Genomic DNA, 19,201 nt, shown 5'->3' with positions numbered 1-19,201 from the left:
TTGCCCCAGATATCCCCGAGTTGCCATATTGAGGGTCAAGTGCAGCTTGGAGTAATCCTTGGCGGGATAAACTGTACTCGGCACGTCGTAAATACGCTGGTGCTGCCGTAAATGCAGGATTAGATAATAGTCGAGACTCCACGTCGGAGACTCTCCATGGCCCATTTCTACGGCGTTGTTTGAGGATACATAGGGGATGGTTGCTGACGTGAGTATGATGGTGTTGAGAGCCGGGGCTCCCTCATAGAGACTTCACGAACCAGATGGTACCAGAATCTCTGCCTTCCTCGCCACTGACACCATTGTCAATCACATACGGGAACCGAGAAAACCCTACGCGAGGATAGAATCTCCCAGCGTCTTCATTCGCTGCTGCCATGAGCAGATGAAGCCCTTTTACCCTTCGCTCTTTGGCCGCACCACAAAACTGCTCAATCAAGCGTCGACCCCAGCCTTGCTTTTGAAATGGGGTCAGTATATCAATGTGCATATGCGCCGGCCATTGTTCCATTAGCTGAGGATATTGTGCGTGCAGCATCGTACGAGGGTTAAACATGATCTCTCTTAATGCGTTTGGTAGATTTTCGTTCCAGCCAGTTGGCTCCTCGGGGCCTGGCTTTTCTAACCCCTGCGACTGCATGTAGGGAATATATGTTTCCTCGTACTTTTGCACAAACGAGGCAGTGTCAGGGACCCCGAGCAGATACCCTACTGCAAGGCCATCACCATCGTCGAGAACAAAGCAGGTTTCGGGTTCTAGCATGAGATAGGGTCGACACCACAGGAAGGAAGCATAATGCAGAACTGGGTCGCCTGCATCGCGCAGATCGGGAGCGGCAGTGTCACGGAACTAGACACCAGTCAGATATAGCCATAGTATGTTGGAAATGGTAGACGAACAATATGAATCATGGCGTCCTTGTCCGACTCCTGGTACACGCGGATGAAAGCCATTATGAACGTCTTTGCGCTGAAGTAGAGCCACGAGTAGCAGGCCTACTTGAAACAGTATCGACTAGGTCATAACCTGAGCAAGATGAAGCGAGAAACAGAAAGCATACTTGTACATGGCCAGCTGTCACATAATGCAGGCGCTTAAGTGACTGTCCAGAGGGATCTGCGTCCACTGTTGTCTCGAGGGATGGATTGGACATCCTTGGAACATGTCAGGTTGCATTGAGGATCCGCGACGCGGATCATCGGCCGATGAAGAGCCTTAGTTTACCCATGAAAAGGGAATGTTTGCCGAAGCTAGTGAGTCAGCCACTTGCCAGTCCATGCTTGGCACTTTGGCTAGCTGGATCCAATTTTATCGCCGTGTAGATCCTCGTTTACTACCTCGTAGATCCTATCTCCGTCTGCAAGTCAGAACCACTACGGGTATGCCTGCGCGGTGAGTCGAGCCCAAACGTGAAACGAGGACATGGCTAGCTCTTCGATGTCGCACACATGTACCGCTCCACAATCTTGGGGAGCCTGTGTGTCGTTGTCTGCTTCCAACCCGACCTCCCCACCGATCTTATGCCTTACACAGTGTGATCCGTCGCTGGGCTCCTCCTGCATTCTCTACAAATCCGGATGCTTGAAGCAACTTGGGCTGTCTGAGCAAAAGAGGCGGGCTATAAACCGCGGCGTTGTCGATGAGATGTCTACCTTCGATGCGTCAACGCCTCACTGGCTGTCACGAACTCCCGAGAAAGAACCGATCTGCAGCCAGGAGCTCCTCATGCGGCCCAAGACTTCATTGTTGGGTTCCTCAGGTTGAATTGACCTTCAAATGCACTGCACAGGCGGGCAGCAAACAGTGTTGAGAAGTCAGAAAGTGAAATGAAACATAGCACCGCATCCCCTGCTCCGCCCTGTGCATGGTAGCGTATCCTTGCTCGAAACAGAATCACGAACTTTTTGACTGGAACTCAGTATCTGATTGGTAGGTATCGAGTTCTCTGGAAGGTTGCAGCTGGCTACAAGTCTCGACACACCTGTAATCAGCCGGTGGAATTAGCACGGAAAGAACTCCTTGTTCCAGAAACCACTTGGTGCTGTGGGCTTCCTCAGCCTTCTGGGCTTCTGCCGGTCGCTGTCGTGGCCGATCACGTGAAGCATGGTTCAGACCATGTTGCCTTATGGACTTGCTTGCCATGGGATTTCCAAGTTGCGCATACCAGGCTCGACGGTCCTGTGACATTGAGCCGAGGTGTTTCCCACCTCTGGTTGTACTAACTTGTACGAGAAAGGGTGGGCGGAAAGACGGCATTGACTCTGGGACGGTTGACCGTCCATCACGGATATCGGTGCCCTGTGGATAAGGGATCAAGCGACCAGTACCCATCGAATCGGACTTGTCTCCTTGGCCCCGGCTACAGACAACCGAGTTCTCGTAGACGCCAATCTTTCCATCCTCTTTGGGAGAGGTCGCATCAGTCGGCTCCTCACCCTTGATGTTGGTAGAGAATTCCCAGTTCGGGACCTAGGATTCAGAAGTTTCCAGATGGGTCTGCAACAAAAAACTCGGACACGCTTTTCATCCTCACTCGCGCCTTTCGACATTAGACTCCACCCAAAATCCTACTCTCAGGTACAAGTACATGGAATTGCACTCCCTTCGACAAACATCCACACCGCCAAAATATCTTTTGAGAAGACCAATGAAGTGATCCGAGGCATGTGTGCCTCGCCGTGCCGACACCCGGAAGGGGGGCCCTTTCTCGACGAGTGAAGAGCGACAAGTAACTCAGTGGAGAAGTTTGTGCGAAAGGGAAAAAGTTTATCGGTAGGATTCGGCGGGTGGCTTGCATACGATATACTTTTGAGGAGGCGATCAAATAGTCATCAGTCAGCAGGTCTGGCACCTCGTACGACCTACAGTACAAGTTACTCTACTCCGCTGTCAGACCCCGCGGAAAAGAGAACGAGAGAAGAGATATTTACTGCAGCAAGAAACAAATAGAATTTCCTGCTCATTCGTACAAAATCATGGTTGGTTCGGGGGTACTGGGGGAAGAGAATCTTCGTACAAGTACACAGATCCAGACATGTGCATCTACGGAGCAGGGGTGAGTGAGTGAGTGGGTGGGACGATTACCGCATTCGGAATGCTCGCCTTCGCCTTCGCCTTCGCCATCGCCATGGCCCTTTGGGTTTCACACCGCCAACCCCCATCCGTCACAAGGCATCAACTAGTTTCTATCTGGGATTTTCTTCCCCTCTGCGCCAATTGATCCCCTCGTGCGAGCACTAAATAGTAGTGACAGTGAGTCAAAAACCCATACCGGGATCACGGCGTTGAGAGGGAAATGCAGACCCCTCTAAAGCCTCTTTTCCCTCTTCCCTCACCAACCAGACTCAGGACGCGGGACGCGGGACTTGGTGCAGGGGGACAAGGGGGAAGAGTATGCACGCATGCACGCATGTAAGGAGGGAGTCGGTCAGTCGGTCAGTGCGTGCACGGGCGAATGAGTGAATGAGTGAGCGAGTTGAGCGAGCGCTGATATACCCGTGCACGCACTGCCCGCCTTGGGAGAAATACCCGGCCCTCGGACACGGGACGTTGCTACTAGGTATGTACGAGTAGACGCGAACCAGACAAACAGACACGCACGACTCGCCTCGCGAACCACGGTCTGCGCGAAAGAGAAAGGGAGGAAAAGGCCGAGGGGAGGGATAACCGAACCCAACCCCCCCGAGACCATCGAACGAGGCTGGATTAAAAGACTTGCCACAGCCGAGGTTTTTTGGTTTTTGGTTATTGGCTTCTGGCTTTTGGCTGTCGTGAGGAACGACGATGGTATTGGTATACTATGGTAGATATGGTAGATAGGTAGGATAGAGAGAAGACGAAGGGGGGGGGGGGGGGGGGGGGGACAGACGGTACACAGGACAGGAGACGAAAGGTATAACAAAGAGAAAAGAGAGAAGAAAAATTTGGTAGATATCCATATGTTTATTCATTCATTCGTCTCGATTCGACGAAATACTATATCAGTGTAAATGTAACCTCCTTTCTCTATTCCTCCTCATATTCATCGGACGCATTGGCCGAGAAGAACCTCCAAGACGAATTCGTGCTCTCGACGAGGACCTCTCCATGGTGTCGCCAGGACCAAGCGGGACACAGGTGTAGAGCGCTGACGACTCATCCAATAGCCTGTGCCTGGTCGCTTGTTCCTGTCGCTGCCAGGAAGTGGTTCTCCACGAGTTCTGGAACTCCGTCAAGTAAGTACTCCATAGGACCTTCTGTTCGTCCTGTCATGTTGGTGTTGGTCTTCGAGGGAATATTGTCCGCGCCGTCAACAATTTGTTGAGAAGGGGGGACGTCTCAGAAGATCCAATCTCTCGATCGAAGTCTCCACAAGCCGTGGGTTGTGGCTTGGGAGTTCAATCAATAGGTAAGACTCAAATGCCTTCCCGCTGCTGCAAACATCGCTTATGCTGGGGTATCGTAAACCGCTAAAAGGGAAAAAAGTCGTCAACGTCAAAGGTGGTCGTACATCGTGCCAGCGAGATGGGGGCGATACAGGTGTAGAGTGCTGAGCCTCATCCAATAGCCTGTCGCCTTCATCTCACGGGCCTTCGCGACTTGGTCCTCGTCAACGTCAATCCCCCCAGGTCTTCCTCCCCATCCTCCAGATCTAGCGGGAACCCATACTCGTCCACCAGTTCCAGGTCCGAGGTTGAAGACCTCTGTGCCTCTGCCTCTGATTCTGATGTTGCGGATGATGACGATGACGATGAGGGCTGTTTCCTTTCTTGGGGCATTAGGTATTTGTCGTCTGTGGGCGATGTCTGGCGCTCTCGCTCCGTCCGGGCGATATCTTGGAGAAGTAGTTCGAGGAGATGGTCATGGCTGAGTTTGAGACGGAGATCCTCGCGCACTTGCCTATCCGAGGACTTTCTCCGGGCGGTGTCGGCCAGATGATATGTTTCTTCGCGCGACAGACGTCGCGTTGGTGCGAGATCGCGCGAAGGCGGTCTGCTGAGAGGTTCCAGAAATGATAGAGGCATCTTTGATGTGTGTTTGTATCAAAAGGTGAGGTGGGTTAGATTTGAACTGTTACGTTGTAGTCGGGGTAGACGGCTCAATATAATTATGACTGTGTCTACCGGGCGGTTGTACGAAGAATGGAGAGGTTTTTCGCCGGTGGAGACTTCAGCGAAGAAAAAATCGGGCTGACGAGGCGGTGGAGTTGCTGGTTTTTGTTGTTGTATCCCAAAAAGATTGTCAATGGGGCGGCGGGCGGCTCGAGCCTCACTAGGGACATGTGAAAGGGCTCAAACTCGGATGAAAGTATTTTGTGTAGTAGAAATCTCGACGGGTTGTTGTCGGGAAAACGTTTTGCGGAGACTTGGAGAGTTGTGTCTGTGTCTGTTTCTCTTCCTTGGAAATGGGAATTGAATTGGGAGAGGAAGTGTGGACTAGATTGAACACGAGGACAGCACATCTGTATATTAATGATATTGGCTTACTGATGCAGGTTATAGTTTTCAATCAAAAAACACGGATGCCTGAGTCACACAGCCCATAGACATGGGCTAATGGGACCGATGGTGCCATGGTATTATCGCCGTGGGAACCATAAATTTCTCCACCGGGATGTTGCGGTGCATACGAAGGAGCAAGGAGGCCGTAAGTACGAGTACGCATTGCTAAGGCAGGGTTGAGTAAACCCCGTAGAGCCGAGTCGGAGTTCTCAGTAGTACGAGGTAGTGGGAGTAGATACGCGCGGCGAGGCGGGCGTGGGCGGCAGTGTTCACGCTTTAGTGAGAACGGGAGAAAAAAATAATCAAATCAATCAAATCAGAAACGACGTTTGACTCACGCCTAGCGAAAACCCAAGACTGGCAGGGCAGAGGATTGGCTGGTTGTTGCTGTTGCCTTGTTGCGCAATACTGGACGAGGCGGATTGAATTGGTCCGTCGGATGCGAAATGCCGTTTAGGGCAAATCGTGGGATGCCTTGGTGCCTTGGGGCCTTTGGCATTGGCATTGGCATGGGACACGGAGGAACTGTATCCAACCATGGAGCCGGGCTTGAGGCCGAAGAGTGGACGGAGATTACAAACACAGGCAGACAAAGGCTCGTCTTCGGCCGAAGATTTACACCTTGCAGGGGCTGCAGGGGGGTACCCGTTGGTTCTCTAGGCATGCGCTTATAGGGAGCGTAAAGGGCTTATGGGGGCTTATTGCCGGACGGATGACTCTTTACCCTGGGATGATGGGCGCCGTTGCTACCTATGAGTATGCACACTCTCGCTCGTCCGTCACCTTTAAATCCATCATACGCCCTACGCCTTTCCTTCCCCCCAACGAGGTGCAATAGTCTCTCCGGGCTTCTACAACTCCCCGCGATTATTGTAACCTCTTACCGCTTCCACGGGTCAGATGTGCGAACAACATCTCACCTCACATCCCACATCCCATAACCTACATCCTGTCTCACCGTATCAACCAGCACGAGGTAAAGTAATTGATTATCCGGCAAAGTCTTGGTGCGATTTGGCATTTCTTCTCTGTTTCCGGATGACCTGCACATCCCGGAAGCAAAAACGAAGATGCGGACTTCAAACGATGGACTCGGGCCCGTCTACATCCACGTCCACGTCCGCGTCACGGCCGTCCTAATTATTATCATAATGACCAGTACAAGCATAAAGTCCCCGAGTCCTTCTTAGCTTTTGCCCTTGACCTTCTCGCAACATTGCCCCGGATGTGCACAACTTCCGAGCGAATAAGCAGTACCGAGTACGAGTAACCAGTACGAAACACGAGAGCCGAGAGAATACGAGGCACAATTTGATATTGTTGCTTACTTCTACAAATACAGCCCCCTTGTGCCCCGCGGAAAATAGGTCAGACGGTCGAGTCACTCTATCTCAATAACCAACTCGACATACGAATGCAGGCAGACAAGATTATTATTTGCCACAAAAGAGGTAAAGCATATCACCTGGTGCATTGACCCAGAACCCCGTAAGTGCCGGCTTGTCGATGCTATTTCTCGTGCTCGTTCAACTTGACACGTTGCAGAACGAAGCCGCGAGCATAACGCTGCAGCAACAAGGTTTGGTCGTAATAGTGAACACAACACGACTGAACTGCGCCTCAGACAAACACGAACCCTTTTACTGATTATCCTTGTATAGCACGAAATCTTTGCCGTGAATAGTCATGTCACGTGCCCTTACCTTGAAGGGAAGGACTTTCCATTTCGGGTTAGTCATCGTGTCCAAGGGCGTCGCCAGCGTGGCATCGATGCCGCCCTGTCACAACAGAACTTTTCCCACCAAGACGTTCTCACCTTCATGTTTCAGCCCTGGGCTTATAGTGGCTGAAGTGCAGTAGTTGGGGTGATTTTGTGTGATTCTGCAGGTTCAAGGTTAGTTTAAAACGAAAGGGAAGCGTGATGCACCAAAGGGCGCCCAGGCCTTTTGGCAGATGCACGACCAAGTCTTCGCTCTTTGATAGCATCAGCGTGGAGGGCGCCTGTTCCAGGGATATCGGAAAGGGCTGCCTGTCAGGAGGTGCGACACAAGGTCAAATGCTCATGTCGCGAATATACTCGTATGACAGGCTTGTAGGCCACCGAGTCATCCATTTTTGAGCTGGCAAAGAATCCGCGCGTTTGTCATGACCGAAACTGCTGCTAGATCACTGAGGACACCATCAGCAATCTTTCCATAATCCTCTTTTCATCCGTATCCGTAAGGCTCTCTGCCTGTTCCAGAGGTGCACATCTTTTCCCTCGCATGCTTGGTTCACATGGCCCCCCGAGGGTCAAGTTCAAGACTTGAATTGATCGCTCTTCGGGGCTTTTCTGTCGCTATCAAGGCTTCCCTCGTCGTCAATCGGTCTCCCCTGACTGATGATACTTGCGCGTCGTTGCTTGGCGGCTTCCTCCCTCTGCAAAAACCTCTCTTGCTCCCTTCTGCTCTTCTTCAGGTCCACAAAGAAGAACAACAACAGAAAACTCAACCCGCTGAGCCCAAACAGGAAATAAAAGGGCAAGCTATTATTTCCCTTGGGATCCGCGTCGATGATGGCGCTACTGACAATTGGGCCAATAAACGCGCTTGTCTTCCCCATGATAGAGTAGAGACTGAAGAACAAAAATTCTGGGAAAAGCACATATTAGCTCACTCCGAGGATAAGCGAACCCAGAGATGCTGAAACACATGTCCACAAACGAAACGAAAAGCTTTACCTTTGCCGCGGGGAGTGACCTCGCTGATCATTGTCTGCGAGTACGCATACCACTGGCACACAAACAGGCCGTAGAAGGCTTGATATACCCAGAATTCCCATTCATGGTGAAACCCGAATGATTGAGTCCATACTCCGATCAACCCCCAACCGTCAAGGAGCAAAATACCAATCATGACTGCGTCAAACATTGTTTTGGTGCTGAGTCCGAAGCGCTTTTGGATGAGCCAATAGGCAAGAATCCCGGCACCTTGAGCCGCGATTCCCACGATGAGCAGGTATGTCAGTGTCAACGTATTGTACGAGACGACTGAGTTTTGTAGAGTCGCAATAACCGTGACTGTTGTGTTCAAAGAATCGCCGAGAAGGAAGTACCCTAATAATCTGTGCATGAGTTTGACAATTCTCACCAGTGGAAGACGACATAGGCACTCACCGACAAGGTACAGCAAGCTCTGCTTCAACTCCCAGATCTGGACTAGGGCCCGCCAAATGTTCCAAAAGCCAACACTGATGATGTTCATTCCGGGGGGAAGTTTCTGACCAGGTCGTCTCTTCTCCAGGATGAACCAGGGCACCGCAAGCACGATCCAGACACCAGTCGCATACGCAATGAGAACCGATAGGCCCCATAGATTGTTCGCAGCACTTGCGTTGACGTTCAAAGCGAACAATATTCCAACTGCCACCAAAAAAATATTAGCGTCGTTCACCAACATTGGTTTCTCGGCAGGTCGCAAACTCCAGGCCTTCATTGTGAAAAGGCGAAATTCACACAAGGCTGACACCCCCCGTCCGAATGGACACTCACCTAGCACGGCAAGAACGACGATTTCCCCAGCGCTTTGCATGATAAAGGCGACGTTGTATATGCGATTCCGCTCCATCATGTCGGCAAAGTCATAGTCGTCTCTACTAATCTCTCGGTTCTCATATTGTACCGCCTTCTCCCTCATCTCAGGCGTGTTCCGTGCCAACCCCGGAAAAGCTTGACAATATCTCGTTAAAATCGTCCACAAGGGTATGAACTTGGTCCTGTTGCTTACCCGCTGTCCAGAAGGTGATGCACATCTGATAGGAAATAAGCCCCGTCATGTACATACCCGTTGCAGCCGGCCATTTGTCTTGCGTGTGTATTCCTAGCCAGCCAAAGCCTATCGCGAAGGAAACAATCGACCAGAACAGTAGGACATAGGGTCGCCATTTCCCATAATCAGCAAGACTACCAATCAGCAGAAATAAGACTACTTGAATGGCAAAGGATATGCCATTTGCAAGTAAGACGATGCTGTTGATGGTACGGTAGGCGCCCAGAAATTGTAGTCGTTCGCTGTCACCAGCGGCCTCGTAGAGCAGGTCTTGAAATGACGTCGGTGCAAAATTGAAGAGGGTCAATCCATTATTGCCGATATAGTAGCAACTGGCGGTATGTGTTAGCCTTCATCTCATTGACAGCATCATGGCCAATCGAAATGCCTTGTATGATGTGGAAGGAACTCACTAATAGGCCCAGCGCTCCCATTTCGAAGTCTCATACTTCGGATCAAACTGATCTGGAGCGACCGGCCGGTCTTCATCGAGATCGTCGGGGCTATTGAGTTCAGCGTCCTTCTTTGGATCTTCTGCCTCTGGTACGGTGGCAGCAGCAATAATCCCTGCATTGGCGACGGACATGTTGACTTCCGAGGATAGACCTCACGAGCAACTTCAATCTCTCCGCCAGAGCTTCTGTGAAACTCATCGGAGAAAGAAAAATAGCTAAGGGTATATAACAGGGCAAGCGGCGAAGACGCCATCACGGTGATCTCCCGTAACATGGAGATGTGATAGGAGGTGAGGACGGGTATGACGACAAGCACCAAACAAGCAACACAAGGCGACATGGCTGATTGCTACTGCAATGCTCAATGGCCAACGACTGCAGTGGTCCAATCATTGTAACGTGCCTAGTGGCCAGAAAAATATGTCAGAGTAGTAATGGGCAAAGAAAGCGGGATTGACCGCCCAGTCACAGCGCCATCACCATGAGCTTGGATTATTGCCAATTGGCTGCCCGGGGCGCTAGATAAGCTTGGATATTTTCAACAGCCTTGATCGGCCCGAGCGGCGAGCCTGACGGTGGACTGATTGAGTGAGTGAGTGAGTGCGAGAGAGACAAATGTGATCAAGTCAGAGGAATTATTTTTTTCTTGCAGTGAGCACCGCCCGGAGAAGTGTACTGCGGAGACGGCAAAGATTCAAGGATGGAGGTACCTACAAGTAAAGACAATTTGGGTGAGCGAGGGGATGCCTGAATACAAGGTACTGCTGTAAGTAGAGCATGTGGTACAGTGTCGTGTACCTAAGTCCTACTGGTGGGTGCTGAGCCAGAAGAATGACATCATCCCTAAGGAATTGAAGACAACATGAGTTTTTCCAGACTAAAGCGGAATATAGTTGTTCCATCGGCTACAAAGACACGTGATGTACACAGGTGACAAGATTTGTTGGCTGCGGAATGCCCACCTACATCATTCCCGCCGTCATCAACGGTACTTGTTGAACTCAAGCCCCCTCGGACGACCTACTCGTGAAGGGTCCAGCCTATAGATCGGCTACATCGATGCCCTGTCGATCATGGTAACAGGTCATGCACACGCAAAGTTGGGAACGTGGCACGAGCTCATGTCTGGATCGACGATGGGGTCTGGGTAAAATTTCCAGTGGTGCGGCGAAGCAGCAGGTGTCGGGTCATGGTGGTAAGGGGGTCCCCGTTTTAGGAAGTCCTAATCTTTTCCAACATTGACAATGTCCAGATCCGAATCAGCTCGCCGTCATCGCCACCAGACTATCTGCAGGCCCTTGGGCAAAAATAACTCCATCGAATATGATCATCGCGACCTCGAACGTTCTGGCCGGCGACTGGCGACAACGGACATGTCTCAGCTAGGAAGTCCAGGGCTGGTGACAGGACGATCACTGATGCCGTAAGAGGAGGGACCAAATCGACGATTGGACAATTCGAAGGTTCCAGGTTCTGTTGAAGTTTGGCCGATCGCGTTGCAAGGTCCAGATCATGGCAGACCATGGCAGACCCCTAAATCCCTTTTCGGCCCGGCGCCGGACTCGTCAGGTGCTGACGCTTGGCACTGGTTTCGAGCTTCATCTGCGATTTCTGCGATTTCATATGGTGGCGTCCGATCTGTGTGCCCTTTTCGACCCTTTCTCCAAGGCTCTGGAGATCGAGCCAAACAAATACTTCCTTCTTACCATTACCGCGCACCCACCTGCCCACCTGCCCACCTGCCGCTGCGACAAGCAACAATGGCGAGCGCCATTCCTTTACCTGCCATGACCATGGTTTCGGCTTCTTATTCCTCACCTCACTCAGATCGTTGTCGACGCTGTGTAAAGCCAACCAAAACCATCCTCGCCGCCTTACAATTTCGATCTCGTCTACCGCAGCTCGTGCGCACCGAAACCAACCCTAACGAATACGGCTATCCGAAGAGAGCGCTACAAAACCCCTGCTCCGGACGGTCATCCTTGATCCACCATACACCTCCACGCAATAACGACACCAAGATACCACTCATACCTATCTGATTGACTACACAGCCTCCGTCACGGCGCGAGAGCTATGTCGCAGCATGCACGACGCTCAAATGTCATCGGCACAGTCACCTAAGCGGGCGCTGTCTTCCACAACCAGTAGCAACCCTCGCCGTGCCCGCCCGTCTCAATCCATATCGCTCCCGAAGAATAAAAAGGTCAAGATTGATCACAGGCCCGAAGATGCAGACCCAAAGCCGTCGCCGGTTGCGGAAGAAGCCCATCCGACACTTCCACAAGGAGAAAGTCGTGACTCGAGCAGTGACCAGAGTGCAGCCAAATGGTTTGCCAGCAAGAACGAGAACGTGGTCGATTCCCGCGACAAGAGGGCATCGCAAGAGAGTAGGCAACCCCCTGGTGCTTTCGCGCTTGCGGCTTGCTGTCGTTGCTGACGTGCTATAGATGATTCGCCTTTCTATCTTGTCCATCAGGGCAGCTCCCACCAGTTGAAGAATTTGCGTTCCCACAATGCAGAGAGTTTCGGCCCGCCACCCAGAGACGAGAATGAAAATGAGAACGATGAACTTCGCGGGGTCATTGACGACCTCACCGTGGAGAACAAAAAGTTGAAACATCTCCTGAGGAACTGGCAGGCGCGGTCGAGTCCCACCAGCAGTAACCCGGATAGAGTGGTTGAAGTCCGCCTGCACGGACTACCAGCCGAGAAGAAGAGGGAGTTGGAAGACCTTTTGAAAAAGTTTGCTACCAGCCTCAATGGAGATTCCGCATCGCAACCAAGCTCATCAGGTCCCATGGAAAAATCCGCCTCAAGTGCTGGATATGCCGCCGTACCGGCAGTGAAGGGCCTGCACGACCCTAATGCTACAGACTCGGGTTATGCCTCTATCTCAAACTCCGGGATGCAATCAACTTCGCGGTCTAGCGGTCTCAGACTACGCGAGCCTGTGTCGAAAAGCAAAAAGGAATCCGACATCGAAAGTTATCTGCACGATATTCCAGATTCACTGTTCCCGCGCGAGACTGTCTCTGTCAGTGAGAATGCCAAGATGGTGTTGGTGGTGCAACGGTTAGAAGAGCTCTTCACCGGAAAGAGGGCTGCGCCTGGTGAACACAGCTTGCCCGTCCAGCAACAGAAGATTTCTCGATCAGCCGCCAAGGCTGATCGGCGCGAGGATCAGCGACTGAATCGAGCATCGAGAGTGGAGGGAACTCGTGAAGCTCACATCCTCCCTCACGACTCCAGGATCAATTTGGACGCCATAGAGGCCAGTGTTCACCCGCAATGGAATCAGTCCGGATCCGAACAGTCCTCTGCGGAAGTGAGAGGCATTCCGGTCTCGGAATCTCCCGGGTCCCCAGACCAACGGCCCACTCGACCTTTGGATCTTGACATCCATCGTGCGCAAGTCGCTGCGGACAATATCGAGTATATTCGACATCTAGGCATGTCGTCGCCGCTATTTGACGACGATACCGACAGCAAAGAACAACCCTGGTTGTATCTGAATTTGCTTGTCAGCATGGCTCAGCTCCACACGCTCAATGTTACGCCTGCCTTTGTACGTAAAGCCGTCAAACATTTGAGCACCAAGTTCGAGCTTTCGAAAGACGGGCATAAATTGCGGTGGATCGGGCGCACCCCGCAAGTCGAATATGGTTACCAAGTAAGCCCCGAGGGTCCACCCCAGCGCACGTCGGACGATACTGGCGACGATGCCGGACGCCAAAGTGGCAGGAGTGCGACTAGCACACTCAACGAACCCTCGAACTCCATGTCCCTTTCAGATGACAAAGTCCTGCGGGGAAAGATGAGTGGTACCTCCCACCTGGTGAACTCTACAACGACGTCTTCCAATCATGCAATCCAGCCACCAACAACCCTGTCCAAGTCGACCTCTGCGTTTGAGTATAAACCTATTGTATTTCAAGGGAAGAGGACGTTTCTCAAGGCCAAAAACTCATACCTGGATTCATCGAGTTCGCATGAGGATAAGTCACCCAATTCTGCTAGCCTGGTCCGTGCGTTCAGCCGCTCCAGCATCAAACCCAAAGAGGATGCCTATGATGGCTACATGACGTTCTTCAGCAACCCTTTCTTCTTCACAGATCTCAGTGGTGACCAAGCCCCCACCAACGTCAGATTGAGCGGCTCTACAGGAGCCCGAGATGTTCTCGGCATTGAGAAGAGGCACACCGTGTTGGACGACTCCCTACGGGATGCTAAAGCATGTTATTTCCTTTCCCCTTGGCCACCAGCACGCAATACGTGGCCTCAGAACTGTCCAGAGATAGACCTCCCGCTTGAACCCATCAAGTCTTCGGGCGAGGACGAAACAGTGCCGATAGAGTTTGAAGCTTCGGGCCTCGGGGGCGTGCGACCAGAAGATAACTTTGCGCTCGATGCCCAGATTGCAAGAAAGCGGCGGAAGCTCGACAGTAGCGGCGGTAAGAGGACAATCCGACAGAAGCGGCCTGCCATATATATCTACGAAGTTGCCAATTGCAGGGAGTTGAGTTTACAACCTTCGCGTTTGCCACCTCCAAGCTACGTTTTCTTCACAACAAGCTCCTCATCTGGTGCAGAGAAAGGATACTACGACGACGAGGACAGCAATGAGTCTTCGGAGGCGGAATATTCTCCGGCACCGGCTGGGTTTTTATGGCAGTGGTCGTCGAGTTCAAACGAACGACAAGTTGGCGACGACGAGGCTTCGGCGGCAAGTTCTTCATTAGGAGTATTGGAAGCCGCACGAGCCAGGATTCCGCTTCCTGGTGCCACGAATGAGCCGGGCCGGACGAGCGGTAGCCTTGCTGCCACTGCAGGAGCGAGTTGGAGCGTCGCCTCCAATGAACCTGATACAGGCTTTGCCAATGATGACAACAGTGACTCATCGGACGAGATGAGTATGGATGATGAAGGATAAGACTTCATCCCATGGTGGGTGGTTTGGGGAATTGCTTCATCTGACTGTATAATGAAATTGCATCTTGGAAATTACCTCCAACTGAACAGCATGGCGTTGGCGAGTTTTGTTGTCCTCTGTAAAACGCCTGTGGTATGTGCACGATTTGGTGGAATTTGTTCTATATTAGGCATGTCGGTAAATACATCTCGCAAAGTGTCACGACTATTTCAATGAGACCCCTTGATGAGAGATGTTTCTGAACAATGGTGATGTGACGAGATCTGGAGAATTACTCTGTGTTAGTGATTGTCATTTCTTGCTCAGCACATCCTGGCCTCGCCGATTATTGCATCGGAAGGGGGCTTCTCCGGGTGTTCTCGGAAAAAGACTGGCAGCGTACAAGTACTCGGTACCTCGCACAAGAGCGAGTTTATGACCTCAGCTGGTGGCCGCCCATGGTGCCCAGAATAAAAGACACGGCCCCGGATCCGGGTTGCTTAGGAGCTTCGGAAAGGCCACCTAGCCTACCTGGGTAAGCGCCTACTTCAACCTAAGCAGCTCCCCTGGCATTTGGATTCGCTTGGCACCCGGGGACTCCCCTCGTTCCCTGGCGTTCCGCGTGGCTAATCTGTCCGTTCACAATCATTTTCTCCTCGTCCTTCTCCATCGGATCCGTACCGTGCTCTTCCTTCATCCTGCGGTAATCATTCCGGGGTGCTTTACCGATCCCGCGTCGTCCATGCCATCTCCGCTTTAAACAGTCCGGCTTGCCCAGCAGGTCGGCTCTTCCAATCCTCTTCACTGTTATTCCCCCGTTGTTGCTCCTGTCTTGGTTGTCTCGTTCCTTGTTGTGTGATTTTGCTCAGCTTCTTCCCCAGGACATCTGCGAGTGCTTAGCTGCATCTCTCTGCAGAGAAGTGAAAGAGAGCCCAAACCGTGATCATGGCGTCCTTCCTTGAGTCCTCTCTCCGCATTCCTTCACAAGCATCTCGAGGTTGGAGAACCGCGAGGTACTTTACTCGCGACCAACGGAAGGTGAGTGTAGCCACGACGAAACATCATGCCATTGTCCAAGGACAGCCCGACTGATTCGATCCTCTACAGCAAAACCTCCTCTTCGCCCGCTCGTTCTCGTCGACCCTGCGCCGCCATGAAATCAACAAGGTCGTCCCCTCGGCCGCTGAAGCCATCAAGGACATGAAGTCCAACTCTACCCTCCTATGTGGTGGCTTTGGTCTCTGCGGTGTGCCAGACACGCTGATCAACGAGGTCGCGAAAACACCATCCATTACCGGCCTTACCGCGGTCTCCAACAATGCCGGTATTCCAGGGGCTGGTCTCGGCCAGCTCTTGGAGACCAAGCAAGTTAGGAAAATGATTGCCAGCTATGTTGGCGAGAACAAAGTGCTTGAACAGATGTACTTGACGGGAGAGATGGAGCTGGAACTGACACCCCAGGGTACTCTGGCTGAACGTTGTGCGGCTGGAGGCAAAGGAATTCCGGCATTCTATACACCAGCTGCGTTTGGTACGGTCGTGCAGACGGGGGAGATCCCTCTGCGACACAACAAGGACGGCAGTATTGCACAGTTCGGAAAACCCAGAGACGTCAAGGTGTTCAATGGCAAGTCCTATGTCATGGAGGAAGCGATTGCAGGTGACTACGCATTTGTGAAAGCATACAAGGCTGACAAGCTCGGGAACTGCCAATTCCGTCTCGCCGCAAACAACTTCAATGGTGCCATGGGCCGGAATGCCAAGGTCACCATTGTGGAAGCTGAGCATATCGTCGAGGTTGGCGAGATTGATCCGGTTTCGGTGCACTTGCCGGGCATATATGTGAGCAAAGTCGTCCAAGCGACGGCCGAGAAAAAGATTGAGAAATACGTCAACCGCAAAGAAGAGGGCGCCGATGTCAAAGACAGCCTTGGAAAAGGCGATGCCGCATCGAAGCGCGAGCGGATTGTGCGTCGCGCCGCCAAGGAGTTCCAGAACGGCATGTACGCCAACTTGGGGATTGGTATGCCTATGCTGGCCCCGTCCTTTGTGGATTCTTCAGTTGAAGTTCAGCTACAATCGGAGAACGGCATCCTCGGCCTGGGCCCGTACCCACTAAAGGGCGAGGAGGACCCCGATCTTATCAACGCTGGCAAGGAAACCGTCACTTTGCTCCCAGGCGCGTCGTGCTTTGGCTCAGAGGAGTCATTCGGCATGATCCGCTCTGGACGCATCAACATGTCTATGCTGGGTGCCATGCAGGTTTCGGCCAAGGGTGATCTGGCCAACTGGATGTTGCCCGGCAAGGTCAAGGGCTTTGGCGGAGCAATGGATTTGGTGAGCAATCCAGAGAAGACGAGAGTGGTGGCGTTGATGGAGCACACGGACAAGAAGGGGAATCCCAAGATTCTGAAACAGTGCGAGTTCCCTCTTACTGGAAGAGCGTGTGTCTCGAGAATTATTACGGAATTGGTGAGTCTCTCTGTCGTATTGGAACAAGGCTGCGGATAATAGTCGAGTTGAAACATATGCTGACCTGGTTTTGTGCCTCCAGTGCGTCTTCGATGTGGACTTTACCCACGGCCTGACGCTTATTGAACTCGCGGACGGAGTTACCGTTGAGGAGATCAAGGCCAAGACCGAGGCGCCTTTCAAGGTTGCGGACGACATCAAACCTATGCTATAAGCGTTCGCCCGATGCCATGTGCACGACGAGAGAACTACGACGAGATCAGCCGTGAACCGGGGCATAGCACAACAGCGTAGAAAGGGGAAAGTGAGGATAAGATATGAGACCGATGAGAGGTCAGAAAAGTCATTCAATAATCCTAAATATTCAATTTTCAGGCCAGAGCACACCAAGTTGGTTATTGGGATGTCGGCGAAAGAAAGACTCCAACCAGCACGAATGGAGGTTTGGCCGTGCTTCAAAGGTACGTTGACAACAGCCCTGGGTGGGAAAAGGACGACCTACCTACTGGCTCATCCTCGGCCGTGAGAAAGGGTCAGAAGCGGAGGCGGAGGTAGAGGCAGAGATCTGATCTCCCTTTTCGATTTGATTGTCACATTTACAGAATGTGAGATGAGAGATAAAAAGACAAAAGGGGAAAGATTTTCGGGAAAGAGCATGTTGGAATCATTGCAGTGCTGTTTTTGACGGGCAACGCGAGGGCGTGAGATATGGTTTATTTTGACTTGTATATTCGTTACTATTTCAACGAGGTCAACAAGATACCTGGTCCCTGATACATACGAGGAAGTGAGTTTCAGGCTTTGATACAAAAGGACGAGACGAGACGAGAACACTCGATTCGAAATCTCCCTTGCCTGTGTCTGTCCCTGTCTCCCACTCACCCACCCACCCACCTACCACAGCGGCTCTTTCTTTTCTTTTCTTTCTCGCCTTTCTGACTTTTCATTTTTGTTCTTACCTTTCGTCATTCCTACCTCCTTGATTTCTCGGCCCGCTTTTTTTCGCCTTTCTCCTTCTTGCCGGACTCGGTCTCGGCGTTGTTGCTCTTGCGCATCGTCCCCCGTCTGAGCCAGAACCCTTGGTACCTATGCGTGCGTGTCGCGCCGGGTAGGACGCGGACGCGGACGATGGGTCGCGCGACGTGGTGGTATCGCATTAGAATTCCCGCCGCCGCTGCTGCTGTCACTCGAATACGTTCACAAGATCTTGACGCTGGCGCATGGTGGTACATGGGTCCGGTAGATTGACTCGGAGAGGGAGGGTTAGAGTTGGATGATGACGACGACGACGATGAATGCGAAGAATAACACGACGAAGAGGACGTGGAGAAGAAGGATGCGGGTGGTGGTGCTGCTCCCCCCTCCTCCAAGCCGCTGCTGCTGTCCTTGCGCGTCCTGATGAACTCGGCCAGTTGCGCCGTCGTGCGCACGTGTGGCGGCAGACTCTGGTCGCGGACGAAGTTGGCGTGGAGGACGCCCGTGCCGTTGTCGTAGTAGATGCTGGCTGGGGCGGGAGTGTCGGTCCAATCTGGTCGTCTTGGACCTCCTCGCTGTGACGCGGCGGAGGGCGGTGCTGGCAGCGGAAGACCACTTGAGTTCGACTTTGACTTTGACTCACCGACATCGTATGTGTACTCACTGACGTAGTCACTGTACCCGTAGGAGCTGCGCGCGGGGGTTATAGGTCTTGCGGTGGCTTCTTCTTCTCCTTCTCCAAACGCTCCGGACTTGGACACAGACTTACCTCTCTTTGCGAGCTCAGAGAAGCGAAAAGGCATGATTGTGAGTGGTCTTCAGGTTCTAGGCTTTTATTTGTCCTTTTTTGCTTGGAGATGGAGAGATCCTTGGGAGTAGAGGAGGAGAGAGAGAGAGGTATGAATGTGGTTTGTTTGTGGAAGTGTGTGTGTGTGTGTGTGTGTGTGTGTGTGTGTGTGTGTGTGTATGTGTTGGGGGAACTGAGATTGCAAAGCAAGCACGGATGGGTGGGTGGAAAAAACCTCCATGCACGAAAATAAAAGGGGGGGTGAGGGATGAGAAAGAAAAGGAGTCCTTAGATACTGTAGATAGATACGCTT

General features: G+C 52.1%; 6 protein-coding genes across 6 annotated transcripts; 2 read left to right on the top strand and 4 right to left on the bottom strand.

The window, feature by feature from the left end:
- Positions 1–241: 241 nt before the first annotated feature.
- On the bottom strand, positions 242–954 carry AYO20_11217 (hypothetical protein; the record flags this gene model as incomplete). Its single annotated transcript, XM_022649469.1, has 2 exons — positions 242–850; positions 901–954. The coding sequence occupies 2 exons, from the start codon at positions 952–954 to the stop codon at positions 242–244; spliced, it is 663 nt and encodes a 220-aa protein (XP_022494549.1).
- Positions 955–4,557: 3,603 nt separating this feature from the next.
- Positions 4,558–5,004, bottom strand: AYO20_11216 (hypothetical protein; the record flags this gene model as incomplete). The annotated part of the gene is made up of 1 exon (XM_022649468.1): positions 4,558–5,004. One exon carries the CDS (start codon positions 5,002–5,004, stop codon positions 4,558–4,560), a length of 447 nt encoding a protein of 148 aa, XP_022494548.1.
- Positions 5,005–7,779: 2,775 nt separating this feature from the next.
- On the bottom strand, positions 7,780–9,873 carry AYO20_11215 (hypothetical protein; the record flags this gene model as incomplete). Its single annotated transcript, XM_022649467.1, has 6 exons — positions 7,780–8,111; positions 8,201–8,575; positions 8,636–8,881; positions 9,011–9,187; positions 9,246–9,619; positions 9,701–9,873. The coding sequence occupies 6 exons, from the start codon at positions 9,871–9,873 to the stop codon at positions 7,780–7,782; spliced, it is 1,677 nt and encodes a 558-aa protein (XP_022494547.1).
- Positions 9,874–11,828: 1,955 nt separating this feature from the next.
- AYO20_11214 (hypothetical protein) lies at positions 11,829–14,675 on the top strand (the record flags this gene model as incomplete). The annotated part of the gene is made up of 2 exons (XM_022649466.1): positions 11,829–12,132; positions 12,193–14,675. The coding sequence occupies 2 exons, from the start codon at positions 11,829–11,831 to the stop codon at positions 14,673–14,675; spliced, it is 2,787 nt and encodes a 928-aa protein (XP_022494546.1).
- Positions 14,676–15,599: 924 nt separating this feature from the next.
- AYO20_11213 (hypothetical protein) lies at positions 15,600–17,340 on the top strand (the record flags this gene model as incomplete). The annotated part of the gene is made up of 3 exons (XM_022649465.1): positions 15,600–15,692; positions 15,762–17,126; positions 17,209–17,340. 3 exons carry the CDS (start codon positions 15,600–15,602, stop codon positions 17,338–17,340), a joined length of 1,590 nt encoding a protein of 529 aa, XP_022494545.1.
- Positions 17,341–18,097: 757 nt separating this feature from the next.
- AYO20_11212 (hypothetical protein) lies at positions 18,098–18,904 on the bottom strand (the record flags this gene model as incomplete). The annotated part of the gene is made up of 1 exon (XM_022649464.1): positions 18,098–18,904. The coding sequence occupies one exon, from the start codon at positions 18,902–18,904 to the stop codon at positions 18,098–18,100; it is 807 nt and encodes a 268-aa protein (XP_022494544.1).
- Positions 18,905–19,201: the final 297 nt, after the last annotated feature.

This window comes from Fonsecaea nubica (genome assembly GCF_001646965.1).
Source record: "Fonsecaea nubica strain CBS 269.64 chromosome Unknown Scaff140, whole genome shotgun sequence".
In the NCBI taxonomy this organism is placed as follows: domain Eukaryota; kingdom Fungi; phylum Ascomycota; class Eurotiomycetes; order Chaetothyriales; family Herpotrichiellaceae; genus Fonsecaea; species Fonsecaea nubica.
This window is presented reverse-complemented; position numbering and strand designations above follow the sequence as displayed.